The sequence below is a fragment of the Stenella coeruleoalba genome (genome assembly GCF_951394435.1).
Source record: "Stenella coeruleoalba genome assembly, chromosome: 13".
NCBI classification, from domain to species: Eukaryota; Metazoa; Chordata; class Mammalia; order Artiodactyla; family Delphinidae; genus Stenella; species Stenella coeruleoalba.
Genome location: NC_137159.1, coordinates 67,295,189 through 67,310,333, shown reverse-complemented (window position 1 = coordinate 67,310,333; position 15,145 = coordinate 67,295,189). Strand labels below are relative to the sequence as shown.

At 48.8% G+C, this 15,145-nt stretch overlaps 1 protein-coding gene across 1 annotated transcript in view; it reads right to left on the bottom strand.

Moving 5' to 3' along the window:
* ALK (ALK receptor tyrosine kinase) overlaps positions 1-15,145 on the bottom strand; it is a gene marked incomplete at its 5' end in the record, with an annotated part of 722,056 nt that overhangs the window by 118,080 nt on the left and 588,831 nt on the right. Inside the window, 3 exons of the mRNA XM_079941115.1 lie at positions 522-622; positions 2,788-2,919; positions 10,649-10,780. Of these exons, the coding sequence (XP_079797241.1) occupies positions 522-622; positions 2,788-2,919; positions 10,649-10,780 (365 nt within the window). The remainder of the gene's footprint in view (positions 1-521; positions 623-2,787; positions 2,920-10,648; positions 10,781-15,145) is intronic.

Here is a 15,145-nt window from a genome sequence, read left to right as displayed (position 1 = left end):
TAGAGAATGTGACCTTGTGTTAAGAATCATGGCACCTTCAGTCTTCACATTAAAGAGGTAACAGCTACACGAATCATTTGGTTAAGTGGCTCTGGAGGTACCTCACTGAATGCCATTGATGCCTTAGAGAAATTTATGTAAGTCAAAGTTTTGATGTTCTATAATATTTAAAATGTATTATAAGAGATTGACATTTTTAAAAAGGATTCTGTAGCAAGTCGCTGTTACCCTCCCCTGCTGTGCCTTGGAAATACTTTTTGGTTTTGTTTAAATCAAGGTCCTATTGCAAATAGTTCAGTGAAGCTGAGTATGGTGTTTAAGGTAAGATTCTCTGCAGATGGGACTTTACCACGTTGGTGGGTACTGTCTGCCTAGAAGTTGGCTCAAATGGCCCTCTTGTCCTCCTGCAACAGAACAAGCAGCCCGACCGTCAGGCTACTTTGCTCATCTGTGTGGGTTCATCTGGAAGTGCCCAGAGGTGGGAGGAGAAGGCAGAGAACTAGAGGAACAGTGAGACTTGCCTCGCACGGAGAGTTCTTCATCGGTGCAGGAAACGTAGCGCTGGTCACCGTAGCACTTTCAGAGGTGGGGGCATCGGTGGTGCTGAGCAACAGGGCGTGGCCTGGGCAGAGAGGAAAAGAGTCAAAGACGCACCAACCTCGCACACTGAAGGGCCTCGGGGTGCAGGGTTAATGGGCCCTGCACCATGCTTCTCTAGCCTCAGGACATCTCTAAGGATACAGGTTTTCTGCGGCCTCTAATGGAGAAGACAGCCTGCTGACCACTGTCTACAAAACTTAGCTCATGCAAAGGTCTTCATTCCAAATGGCCTGCAATGCCCCAGCACCATACACCTGGGTTACTGTGTCCTTGATCTCCCAAGGTCACCAGCTTCAGCCCCTAGCCCGGGAGCTGCCTGAAGTATGCTGGACTCCCCCAGGCCCACCCCTGCCCCCCGTATCCAGTCATGCCAGCGCTTTGCCCTCCAATGGTCTCTAAACCTTCACTGTCTTCTCCCCTCTCCGGAGCCCAGGTCATCCTGTGCCCCATGCCCTGACCAGGAAGACTCACTTATTGTTTTCTAAGCACTGACCTGCCTGAAAACCTGGCAGAACATGAGCCCCAGCCCCACGTGGTGGTGGGAAGAAGCATCTGCAAACCTCCAGGAGTATTTTGTAGCTGGTAGGTGCTATGGAGATGGGGCCAGAGTGAGCTCACGACTTTTTAGGGGCCTCAGAGAACCCCAAGTAGGAATTCAGTCCTTCATTTCTATTTTTCTCTCTTAGCAAAGTCTTTATAGAGTTACTACCAAGTAACAAATTCAGGTGGGTCCAGAGCTGAGTAACTAGGCCAGGCCAGAAATCTTAGAAAGCACCCTGCCCATCCTTGAGGAGACATCAAGTGGCTGGGGTTATGTGACCCTGGAGAGAAAAGGCCTTTCGTGGTCGGTAGGTCATGATGGTTGTCTTCAAATATCTGAAGGGCTGCCTCTGTGGGAGAGGGCATAGTCCAGTTCTGTGGGGTTCCAGGAGACAGAAATCAGGGCCAATGAGTAGAATTTACAGAGGGGTGGGGCTCGACGAAGAAAAGCGGTGTTTGATTCTGACCTGTTAAACAATGGAAAGGGCTACTTTTGGAGGCAATGAGAGCCCTGTCACTAGAGGTATTCAACAGAGCGGTGAGGAGGCCGGGAGGAGAAGCAGGCGCTCTTGGCCTCCACGTCTGGGGAGGGCCCTGCAGCGCTCCCCTGTGGTGCCATGACTCAGCCTCCGTTTTAATGGGGCCCAAAGCCAACTCACTAGATGCAGCCAGCTCTGGGGACCGAGGACAGGACTGCACGGGCTCTGAGACCCTCAGTGGTTGATCTGGACATTGTCTTCTCTCACATTTATCATTATTATGAATCCTTAAAGGAATCTGTAGGATGTATGATCGTTGCTTGGAAAGAGAGAAATTTTGGTACAAGGGACTCTAGCTCCACAAAGAGCAGGTAGATACAGGGGAGGGGAAGGGAGAGAGACGCCCCTGCCCGCCATCCTGCAGAGAAGTGGGCCCCAGGGCCTGCTCAGTCCTAGCAGTTGTGTACAGACCTAGGATAGGCCCATGGCTGGGTGGTCTGGCCTCTCCAGTTGCCCAGCTCTTGGAGATATGCTGGCCTCACAGACCTCCTCTGATCCCGAGGCCAGTTCCTCCGGGCGTGGAGTCAGCCCAGCCCAGCATGGGTGGCATCTCTTGGGTGTGTGGAGGCCCTCTGCCCCTCTGGCAGTCAAGCAGGGACTCTAATGAGGGGAGGGTGGGAGTTGCCAGGGGCAGCTGGATGCGGGGTTGGGGGGGTATGACCGAGGAAGGCGGGCCGCAGGCAATGGTCTAGATATGGGGCAAGGTTCCCAGGGCACAGTTCTGGGGCAAATGACGCAACGGCCTACCTGAGCCTTAGCCTCCCCGGTCATAAAGAGGGCTACAGTTTTCCTTATCTCTCAAGGATTTCTGTTCCTGATGCGTAATAGGTTTCAACAAACACTTGTCAGATGAATGGATTATTATTATTGCTGCTTTTATTCTTATCTTCCAGCTAATCCTTGATCAAAGTTCTCATTTTAAGGATCAAAAGGTGACATTAGCCTTGGCTTGATTCAATCATTCTAATGCTCAAGAGAGTGTGAAGAGGGAATTGTGTAGGTGTACCCCAGGGCAGGTCCTTGGGGGAGGTCCAGTGCCTCTGGGGTGGTACCCCAAGTCTATTGTCTGGCCAGGTGAGCACCAGGGGAAGGGAAGAGAGGGTGGTACCTTGGTGGTCCGGGAACCGGGCATCCTTTAAGGTCCTGACTTGCCACTGGGGCGTGTGGGGTGACAGTGAGCTTTGGGTCCAGCCACAGAATCCATCCTCGAAGTTGCAGTAAAAACCAGCAGGGAGTTTACCTTCAGGGAGAGCACAGGGGTACAGTCATTTCCAGGACTGCTAAAGGCAAAATATGCCAACAGCAAGTAAAGTTAGCCAGGCACGACCATCCTCGTTAATGATAGCTCCCCAGCCAGACCCTCAATGTCTAATCATGCTCATAGTGAAGAGAAGCCCAATCCCTAACTTGTACGTGTGCTGGTTTATACTTTTCTGATCTTCAAAAAATAATAATATGGGGTATTGCTAACCCAGTTTTATATATGAAAAAGCAGAGGCTCAGAGATGTTAAGCAACCTGACCAAGGTCACACAGCCGACAGGTAACCCAGGTGGGATTTGAACCCAGCTCTTCTGCTTTTAAATTCTGTGCTCTTTATACAGATCCACCATGAACATGATCCTAGAAAAGCCAGTGTATAACTCACTGAAAGGCATTTCTAATGGCACAATGATAAGAGTGTGGTGGTGGCAGTGGTAGTGTTGGCTGGGGGTTGGTTGGTTTGGGTCCCTCAAATCACCCCTGCGTGCAGAGACACATATTGCTCAAAACTATCTATTTGCTCCCCTTTATTTCCCAACCCCCTTGCAGTTAAGTGAAGCCACATGGCTAGTTCTGGCCAATGACACGTGAGTGGAAGTGTTGTGCATCTCCTGTGGATTGAGGCTGTGAAAAGCCCTGGTGTCATTTTCAGACTCTCTCTTCTGCTAAAGCAGCCAAGGAGAGTTCTCGTTCCTGGTGCTGCTGCATGATGGCGGCATTTCTGCCAGCACGAGAGATCCCAAGGAGTAGAGGCCCCTCCCACCCCAACGCTTAGTGGACAGGTGCCGTAAATGTTATGTTAGGCCACGGAAATCTGGAGATGGTTTATTACTGCCGCATAACCGAGCCTATCCTGACCAAGCAATCCCAGTCCCTGGGGCCTCTTTATATCATCTGTTGGCTCAGCATAAAGGGCCCTGTTAACGCTTTTCCCTACATCAGCCCGACCTCGGGTCCCATTAAAGAGGTCACAGTCAGTTCTATACACCATATATTTCCCCACTGCCCACAGAAGGAGGAGGACAGGAGGAGAGGGGTAGAGAGAGCTCCCTTGCTCCAGTTTACTTGGAGAATGGCTGCAGGGAAGGCTCTCAGCCCCGAGGAGCCAGTGGGCCATTCCAGGCGGCTACCCTGATAGTACCCAACAGCCCCGGCCAGGCCTGTCTCCACACAGCAGCTCTCGAGCCGGACCCACCGCTCTCAGTGTCCTTCCTCTGTCTCAGCCTTCTTGGCAACAGCAGGCTGACAAAGACGGCCCTACCGCTTCCTGGCTGTGACAGCACCTTAGTGAATTATTACTCATTTCTCCCTGATTCTCTGTGCATTTCACACAGAGGCAGAATTATAAATTAAAACAGGCTGTCACTGACTTTGAGCATCTCTTCCCATTTATACCCCCCTGAAGAAATCATCCCCCCCGCAAGCGCCGCATGTTCCCCTGATTAAAAATCCAAAAACTAAGGAGATCTTTCTATTTTATTTTTTATGCCCCCCTCAAGGGATCTCACATTCACTTCTTTAGCAAAAACTAACTGGTAGCTGGAAGTGACCTTCCACAAAGCGTCCTTCACACATATGCTTTAAACTGAACACCGTGATGGAAGATTCTAGCAGGCAATGGGCCCCTGGTAGAAGGAAGAGGCAGGGTTGAGCTGGGTCCTGCACAGTGTATCATTCCCTCCTTACCCTTTTAGGAGGTAGAGGCAGAGAACTTAGCCTGACTTATGGGTGTTGGTACCTCATCAGAACCGGACACCTGGGCTCTGGTCCTGGCCTCACTGCCTTCCGCTCTGTGACCTCAGGTAAGTCACTTCCTTCCTCAGAGCCTCAGCTCCCTCATCTATACAGTGGGGTAAGATTACTGTATATTTTGAAGGGCTGTTTTGAGGACAAAGCAAGGGAGAGAGAGTGGAAACATTCTGCAAACAGAGTTGAGCAAACATACAGCGGCGGTGGCGTTATTAATGATCACTCATACCCGGGACAGGGAAACTTAGCAGCAGGGGAGAGGCTGAAACTGCCAACACTGCCCTAGAGGCAGAGCCAGGTCCCTCAGCTGCCTCTCCGGAAATGCCTATGCCTCCCGCTGGGACAGGAATGAGGAAAGTCACTGGCACTCTCCACCTTCTGGAGGCCCGTCCTTGTCCCAGCTTGACAAAGGGTCCAGGGTGAGCTGGGAGTGGAAGCCCCTTTCTTTTTGGTTGACTGAATAAAAGGAGACGAGGTAGGCAAAAATAGTTAGGTCAACGGGCAATTTACGTGCCAATTAAAACCTTGAAGGGTGGGCAGGAGTGCCGAGAGGATTTCCAACACTGTAAGCACATCAGGGCATGTGCTCAGCAGGAACAGTCCTGAGGACGATGGTGGGGTGGGTACCAGCACCGAGCCCTTGGCAGATCAGGCCGGGTTGGGGAAATTGCTGGGAAGTCCACTGCTGAGCAGTGTTGGCGCCCAGTGTCGTGTCTAAGGTGTCACCCCCTTTGATCACCTGCTCAGTGCTTGGCACACTGTAGGACCGAAATACTTATTTGCTGAATGACATGGGAGTGGGTTCAGTCTCCTAACCCTTTGCCACTCAAAATGTGGTCCAGGGACCAGTCACATTTGCATCACCTGTGAGACTGTTAGACGTGCAGAATCTCAGGTCTCTCCTTCCTACTTCCCGACCTAGTGAATCAGAATCTGCATTTTTAATGCTCTCCAGGTGACTCCTTTGCACCTTAATGTCTGAGAAGCGCTGCTCTAACCCACCCCCTTCTTGGGCTGCAGCCAGTTATTCTGTTGGCTGGATGGCCAAATCGGCTGTGTGTGGGTCAATCAATCCCAGAACATTTGGCACTTACGACACCTGATTCCACTCTAAGAGACACAAATTGATAGAGTCATAGAGATGTGACCTTAGCACCAGCTGCCAGGAGCTGCCAAGTGTAAACTCCAGGCCAGATGACACTACTTCTTCTCACAACGTTGTTAACAATTTTTTTTTTTTTTTTTTTTTTTGCGGTATGTGGGCCTCTCACTGCTGTTGCCTCTCCCGTTGCGGAGCACAGGCTCCGGACGCGCAGGCTCAGCGGCCATGGCTCACAGGCCCAGCCGCTCCGCGGCATGCGGGATCTTCCCAGACCGGGTCACGAACCCGTATCCCCTGCATCGGCAGGTGGACTCTGAACCACTGCGCCACCAGGGAAGCCCCGCTGTTAACATTTTTGATAAATATGTGTTATACATTTCCTTGAAAATATAGAGTCATGGGAAAAGTGCTAGAAGAAATACATCAAAATATTATGGTTATCTCTGAATGTCTGAGAGGGAGGCTTATGGGCAATAATTATTTTCTCCTGTGTACTTTTTTGATTTTCCAAATGTTTTACAACCAACATGTTTTACTTTACAATAAAGAAATAAACTTTAAAAAAAACCTGTTTTTGCCTGATAGGAAGTGTATGCCCACCAAACCGATGAGATTATTGAGTACGTGGAGGGGGACTGAGCTGCCTGCAATACTGAGAGAGTCAATGACCCATCCAAGGGATGAAGCGGGGCCACCTGACCCTTTTCTGGGGCACTGCATGCCGTTGAGGCCATTGCTCAGGACACACAGGGAACCTTGAAGACACCCTTCAGTGGGTTACAGCATCCTGGAATGTAAACATGGATCGGCAATGTTTAATTAGAAAGAGAAGGTGTGCGGTGTATGGTGTGTGGGCTTGGAGGACGGGGTGTGAACGGATCGGATGGAGAAGGGCAAGGGCGGTACCACCTCCATTTCAGGTCCCCTACTTGTCCCAGCCAGAAATGTCCCACAAGGTTGCGTCTGGTAATCTGAATGAAGCTGTAGTGTGTGCGTGTAATTCCTTCTAGAGAAAATGTGGGGGGCTGAGGCTGGGAGTTGACAGGACACAACCTACGTTTCCCCTCCAAATTCTAGCCGTGGCAGTTTTTCGTTGAAAACTCTCGCTCAAGATTACTGACCCTCATGGGGGTTCCTTAGAAGACCTGGACATCCCCAACAGGCTTAAAGTGACCACTGCTCAGAGAAAATGTTCTAACAGGTTCCAGACCACCTGGGAAGGACCAAGTGAGGTCAAGAGCACTGCCCTTAATGCATCATGGGCGTCAGCACGTCAGCGGGCATCATGTTCCAATTCATATTAGAAACGAGGAAAGTGAGGCCTAGAGGGTGGAGACGAATGATCTGAGTATCCCCCAGAAGAGCCCTGGACCTTCCCTGCCTTTTCCTCATCCCTTCATCCTGGGTAGATATGTAGTGAAGGCTGTGCTAGAAACTGCTGGAAACTCACGAAACAAGTGAAACTGGCTTGCGGTGATTAAGAGCATGGGCTTTGGAATCAGACTGGGTCTGAATCACTGCTCAGCCACTGGCTAACAGTCTGATCATGGACTAATCTGGTTCCTCATCTGTAAGATGGGCATAATAGCATCACATAGGATTGCTGTGAGGGTGAAATAAGTTAACGCACGAAGAGTGTTTGGAGCAGCTCCTGGCATATAGAAAGTACTCAATAATGTTAGCTGCTACTATTATTATTGTTGTTATTTTCATGGGGATGGTTTCCAGAATCAACATCAGCCAGTGTGGTAGGGAAAACAGCAAAAATGCCAGAGAGAGTGGGGCGCCCAAAAAGGAAAAGGATACTTGCTGAGTACTGCCAAGGTCAGAGTGGCCAAAAGATTGGAAGAATCCTCCTTCTAACTGAACTCCCCTTCCCTTCCAGCAACCGACTTCTGTAGCAAAGAGCTCCATGGGGGTGTTCTTCAGGGCAGAGTGGTCATTCTGACAGCTGGTCAGAACAGCTTTTCAAGTGTGGCTGAAAAGCCTTCTGGGCTCCAGGCGCCTGCCTTCCTTACTGGGACCAGGCTGCCCTCAAGCTTGGAGTTGGCTCTGAAAACACATTAATGGCAAGCCCCGAAATGGTGGGAAAGTGCCCTAAGTCCACAATAATGGGCTGGATCCTGCAGGCTCCAAGCTCTAATCATGGCTCTGTTCCTGACATGCTGTGTGACCCTGAACAAATCAATTACCTTCTCTGTGCTTTCATTTCCCCAGTTGTAAATCAGGACATGGACTCCCTGACCTGTGTCTCAGCTGGGAAGTGGGTATCAAAAACTTTAAAAAGGCCAAAGCAAAGTCACACAGCTCAGAGGCACTGCTGGAAATAATACAGAGACAAATAACTAGAGAGACACACAGACAGGTCCCTGTCCAGGGCAACATGGGCAGGCCTAGCTTCCTCTTGGTCCATGTGTGTAGTGAGAGCTCCGAGAGGAAGCCAGGAGCAGAACAGTGCGGAACAAGCAAAGGGCTTTACCTGCAACTCTTTCCTGAGCTTTATCTGACCAACCACTATTCCATGATTATTGGAAAACTTCATCGGAATGTTTTGTATAAAAAGGACGATTTTCAAATTGAAAAATGGATTTCTTTATAGTTTCATTTAAAAGGGAATAAATAAAACCTTTCTTTCCCTAAGGGAAGATCTGTCCTCCAAATGACCTGGGGGACACTGTTACCTTCTTAAAAGCTATTTGGCAGGTCACAGCATCTTGGGGCCGGTGTATCTGAGGGGAGGGGCATTTGTTGGGTGTCCGAGCCCCACAGCACCCCAGGCTGCTGCATCTTTTCCCAACCACAACACCCTTGTTTCACTCCCTGCCCCTGTGTTGGATTTACAGCACTACAGGGACAGATGCCGTGTTACTTGTCCCTGCTCCAGGATCTAGTTTACTTTTTAGCTCATTATATATGTGTGCTAGAAGTGTCCGTGGTTTCCCTGGAAAAAACTTCTAGAGTGTTTACTCCTTGCAAGGGAGCAGCCGAGAACACTGTCTTCAAGTGGAGGGAGCACTGTGCTGGGAGTCTAACTCTGCCCTTGACTACCAGTGCGACCTCAGCAACCGGCTTCCTCTAGGGAACCCAGGTTTCCCAACCCATTTATTCATTTTGATCAACAAAGAGTCAATGAGCACCTATGCTGTGCCAGAAATCGTTTGAGATCTTGGTATGGGGAAGAGTACTAGGCCCACTCTGTCCACAGTGAGGGAGAGAGACATGGAAGCCACCTCCATGAAATGTGACGGATGCACACACACTAGGAGAGCTAACATAAAAAGGCAGATAGGGCTTCCCTGGTGGCGCAGCGGTTGGGAGTCCGCTTGCTGATGCAGGGGACGCGGGTTCGCGCCCCGGTCCGGGAAGATCCCACATGATCCCACAAGATCCCACAAGATCCCTGGGAAAAGCTCTCTCACGGCTGGGCCCGTGAGCCATGGCCGCTGAGCCTGCACATCCGGAGCCTGTGCTCCACAACGGGAGAGGCAACAGCAGTGAGAGGCCCGCGTACCGCAAAAAAAAAAAAAAAAAAAAAAAAGGCAGAAAAGAGTAAGTTTTGCTGAGGATATGGAGAAATGGGAATCCTTACACAATACTGGTGGGACTGTCAGATGGTATAGCCATTCTAGAAAGCAGCTTGGAAGTTCCTCCAAATGTTAAATATAGAGTCACCATCCGACCCAGCAATTCTACTCCTAGGTAGGAAATTTCATTTCTAAGAGAAATGAAAACATCTGTCTACACAAAAACTCATACATGAATGTTCACAGCAGCATTTTTCATAATAGCCAAAAGGTGGAAACGACCCAAATGCCCATCCGTTGATGAATGGATCAACAAAATGTGGTACAGCCCTACAATGAAATATTTTGTGGCGATAAAAAGGAATGAAGTACTGATATATTCTACAGCACGGATGGGCCTCAAAAACATTGCGCTGAGTGAAAGAAGTTAATCATAAAAGACCTCATATTATATGATTCCATTTATATGAAATGCCCATCTGTAGAAACAGTAAGTAGATTAGTGGTTACTTAGGGCTAGGCAGTGGGTGAGGGGGTCGGTGGGGGGGAGGGATTGGAGGTACATGAGGAGAGATTGCGAGGGGTTTCTTTTTGGAGTGATAAAAATGTTCGAAAATTAGATTGTGGTGATGGTTGCTCAGTTGTGACTACACTAAATCGTACACTTCAAACGAGTGAATTGTATGGTATGTAAATTATATCTTTAAAAAGCTGTTAAAAAGTAATGAATGTTACGGTGCATGGATTCCAGGGGGCGGGTTCCAGAGGGAGAAGAACCAACTATACTTGTGGGAAATGGTCAGAAGAGGCTTCCCAGAAGGACTGACTCTTGAGGTGAGTCTTGAAGGAGCAGATATGACTTAAGATGGGAAAGGGCATTCTGGGGAAGGGATAGGACACAAACAAAGCCAGGGAGGTGTGAGGGAGCTGAGAGGTGGTTTGATATGGCTAGAGCTGGGGTACATGGAAGGTTGCGGGGAGGAGGGAGGCAGGTGGGTGATGAAAGAAAGGCTTAAAATGTGACGGAGGTCCTGGCGTAGAGGGCTTCTCATGGCACGTTAGAGTTGGCCTTTAGTCTGCACTTTTTCTCTATACATGAGGCTGTTGAGAGCAAAAATTATAAGATCTTGCTTGGTTCTTAATTATATGCTGTTTCTAGACCATGGGTCTTAGCCCTGTCTTTTGAAGACTGTGTAGCTTTTGAAAGTTGCCACCAGAAGGACACAAGTGGCCCTGGTCATAAGGGAGGTCATTCAAGCCTCTGATGGTGGGGGAAGGAGGGCATGTGGGCATGGGTGGGGCAGGGCGGGCGAAGCAGCCCCATCTACTCACTGCACAGCTGGCCCTCATCTTCTCCCTGGGCACAGTCCCGGTGGAAGTCGCAGGCCTGCCCGAGCTGGAGGACTGTTCCGTTCCAGCAAGTGAAGGAACTCTGCAAGGCCATCTTGGAGCCCGGGGATGTTCCTGGAGAGCACACAGAGACACATGACACTGGTCAGCTTGGGTGGCCCCGTGGGAAGGCTGCGGGGAGAGCATCCCTCCCACGCCGTTCACACCTCAAGGTCTGAGACTACCCCATTTTCATCTGGCCGAAACCAGGGTCAACACCAGGAGGCTAAGAGGAAGTCAAAGCCCTAACCCCCCGGCCCCCTGGCTGTGATGTGAGTAGTAGAGTGGCCCGAGGTTTGAGCCATGTTCCACAACACTTTGGGGTCCTCCAACCCACGGCTTTAGTGTGCCAGGTGGACAGCTACAGGTGGAGTCTCATCTGCACACAGACAGCTTTCCCCTCAAGGTCAAATTTGGGGTACCAACAGGCATATCTGGTCCAGTATATCGTCCCCATGCTCTTGACCCCAGATTCCACCACTGGAGTGACTAAAACACACAGCACTTCCTGTTTTGAAATGAAAAGAACGCCGTCGTAAGAGCAGGGCTCTGGGCCCTGGATCGGCTCCTCCATGAATGGCTGTGTGATGCTGACCCTGTTCCTTCTCTTTCTGGCCCCCTGTCTCCCCATCTACAAAAGGAGGGGTTTTGACGGTATTTCCAAGGTCTTGTCCGATTCTGAAATTCTTAGATAAGTCATATTATCCAGTGGAGGAAGGGAGAGGGGGCAGTTTATAGCAAACATATTAGCAGATATTTGCTTTTGTATCAAGAATGATGAGTTATGGTAATTTATTAACCTGTGACCTCAGAGAGCCAAGCTTCAGCTGGCCTGGCCCAGCCTGCCTACTGAATGGGTCCCTTGCCTGGGGACCGCCTAGCAAGGGCCTGGCTGGTATTTCTGACTGTGCCTCCTGATACCCAGCCTCGGTTGGTATGGGATGGGGGAGCCTCTAGCCCCTGTAGAGATGAGAGGGCAGGGCCCACCTGGGTTGACCTCCTATCCCCACCCCCCAGGTCTGGCTGCCTTGCTCTCTGTCCTATTTCCTAGCTCTATCCTGATGGTAGCTAGTGCCTCAACAGTCCTCCCACCCCCATACTACCTACCTCAATGCTCAGCTGGGTGGTGGAGAGGATGAACCAGGACCCTCACCTGGCCAAGCCCCACAGCTTCTCTGGGCCTCACATGAGGGGCGGGTTTCTTTAACCCTGGCTGTGAAATTAGACTCTTCTTTACTAAATTTTATTTTAATAAAACCTTACAGCTGATTGTGATGTGGGACTCTCCAGGTTAGATGATCTTTAAAATTCCATGATTTTCTGGTTCCCAACAGCACTGAAACTAACATCAAGTCCAGCCTCTTTACTTCTAGAATCTCTCTGTATACCTCAGCCCATCTGGTTCTGTAAAGAAGCCAGGCAAGTCTTAATAGTGTCCATTTCCTAAGTGGGGAAATGGAGTCAGAGTGGTTAAGTGACTTGCCTAAGGTCACACAGCTGATAAGTGGGATTTAGACCCAGCTTGTCAGACTGCAAAGCTGGCCTCTCCATCTCATGGAAGGGGGTGTTGGAGGTGGCCCTGGGCCCTCTTTCACAGGCTAGTCCAGATAAGGCTCAATGTGTCAGCTGATGGCGGATGGTACCTGGCATTGTCAGACCAGCCTCCAGCCTGGCTGGGCGTTCTCAGTAGTTCCTGGGCATGGGAAACACAGGCCCTTCTTCTTTCAGGGAATCACATCCAAACCCTTTAACCTGTTCTTAAAGGTCCTTTGTGATGTGGGCCCAAATTTCCTTTCCCGTCTCACCTCTCTCTGTCTCTCCCCATGAACGCTGTGCTCTAGATGCATCTGGCATTGGTTCGTTGCAACCTGGCACCAGAACACACGTGTATGCTCCCATCTTCTCTGCTAAGCTGCTTGAGTCTCTGTGTGTTCCCAGCCCTAGCCAGTGCCTGGCCCCTGGGAGGGTTCACAAAAACCCTGCACATTAGGTTATGCTTCTGTGGCTGGCTGAATAATGCTGTGTCCCCCCACCCTGCCCCAATACCCATATCCTAATCCCCCAACCCTGTGAATATGTTACTTTATGTGGTGAAAGAGACTACTGGTGAGATCAAGACAAGGATCATGAGGTGGGAGATTATCCTGCTTATCCAGGCGGGCCCAATATAATCACAGGGTTCTGATAGGAGGGTGACAAGAAGGTCAAAGTACGAAGTAGACCTGGTGATAGCAGCAAGAGTTTGGAGTAATGTGAGGAAGACGTCGACGTATTTAGGATAATAAGAAAAATTCTCCTTCACTTTTGCTTGGTGATTTCTAGTTTCCAAAGTATTTTTTCCTATGCCTTGTACATGATCACGAAATACAGTTAGGACCTTATGGCCCTCATTCCCAGCCCGACCGAAGAAAACATGAGCCACATAAAACGCCTGTCAAGCCTTCCTCAACTTGGAAACAAATGTAAGCTGTGTCCTGTTTTCTTCACACCTTATGATTAGGCCTTGTTTCTCATCGTGTGTTTTCACGAACACATGCACGTTTCATATACCACTTACTTGTCATTCCCCAAAGAGCTTTTACTTTTACAGTTTCTTTTACTTTCCTTCACTTGAAAAATATATGCCTATTGTCTGAAGTTCAAAACCAGGGTAAAAATCAACAAAACAATGCCCAGAATCCCACTATCCAGAAGCCGTCATTTTTTTACATCTCGGTAGATTTCTCTTTCGTGTTTTTTGGCCTGTGCTTTAAAGGTGTGTATAGTTGTGTCATATATGTATGTTGCTTAAATTAATTAACATTATATCACAAGCTTTTCCAAGGGCTTAAAAAGTCCTCATAAGAATACTTTTTAATGGTTATAATACTACGTGATACGTACCATAATTTATTTCAACGTCAGTCAATGACTGCAGTGTTAGACTGTTTATAATAACACTTTGAAGAGTATCTTTGAGCATAAACTTTCACCCGCTTTTCAGATTATTTTCATAGGATAGATTCCCAGAAGTGGAATTACTGAATCAAAGGGTATAAACATTTTAAAGGCCCTTGACACATATTGCCAAATTGCTTTCTAGAAATTAATCCAATTTACACTCTCACCAGCTGTGTTCATACATGCATGTTCCTCTTACTACATCCTGGCCAACCCTGAATATTATCACTATTTTTAACTAAAAGTATCCCCCTGCTGTTTTATTTGTATTTCTGTGATTGCGAGGGTGAATATTTTTTTGCACGTGTTATTAGCTTTATTTTACTCTGATTTTTAGGGAACTGCCCACTTCCTTTTGCCAGTTTATCTGTTAGGGTATTCACGTTTTCCTATTGAATTGTACGACATTATTAATAAGGATGTGAAACTATTTATTACATGCTTCACATTTTCCCCCAGTATTTTACGTGTATTTTCATTCTGTTTATAATGATATCTAGGAGTTTAAAATTTGTATGTAATCTAAACCTAACCATATTTTCCTTGGTGATTTCTTCTTCTTCTTTTGCACCTTAGAGAATTTGTTCCATGTGGGGTTGGTAGGTAACGTGTGGGTCGCCTTTTGTAGGTCTTGGTTTGCTCTCTCATTGCTAAGGTTGCCCTCTCATCAGGGAACGTCTTCCACCAACTCCTCCTCTTTCAGCAATGGGGATACAGATCTCAGCCCCTCATCTGTGACATTTTCATGGACTCTCCCATTCTCTCCCCATCCATGGACTGTCCTTTCCCCTGGGATACCACAGGACAGTACTTCTTCTTGCATTTAACTTGGCAGACGTTCTGCTGATACGTTATAACCAGCTGTTTGCATGCCTGTCTTCCTCACCAAACTCTAAGTGACTTGAAGGAAGGTATCAAGTCTTATCTCCATGAATCTATAACAGTACCTTGTATAGAGGTCTCCCCACCCCAATATTTGGGACTTGAACTTATCCATTGAAGCTATCATCATGCCCATTTTATAGTTGAGAATACAAAGGCTCTGAGTGGTTACATGGACTGCTGGAGAGATTGGTGGAAACCCACATTTTCACATCTTGTTCTCTATCCTTTGTACCGTGTCTGTCTATGGGGTCCCCCCTCCCCAGGTGATGAGTGTCCTCAGGAGTGGTGATAATGGGTATGAAAGGGCAGGGAGTCAGTATCCCTGCCCTTTACTCCCAAACCTGGACAAAGAAGGGGTCCAGTCGTGGGAGGGGTGTGCCGCTTCCACTCTCTGGATGCCCCAGTGTTTATCCCCAGGACCTCTCTGTTGCACAGCCACAGCCCAGAGAAGTCAGCCCCTTAGGCCCTGCTTCTACCTGCCCCTCCCTACCTCCTCTCCCTGGCTGGCGACGTACAGCCTCCTCCGTACCACAGGGAACTTTATGCTTGTGAGAGATTCAATTAGATGGATGCCTAGTACTCTGATCTCTTCTAGCAGCCCAAACTCAAAACTAA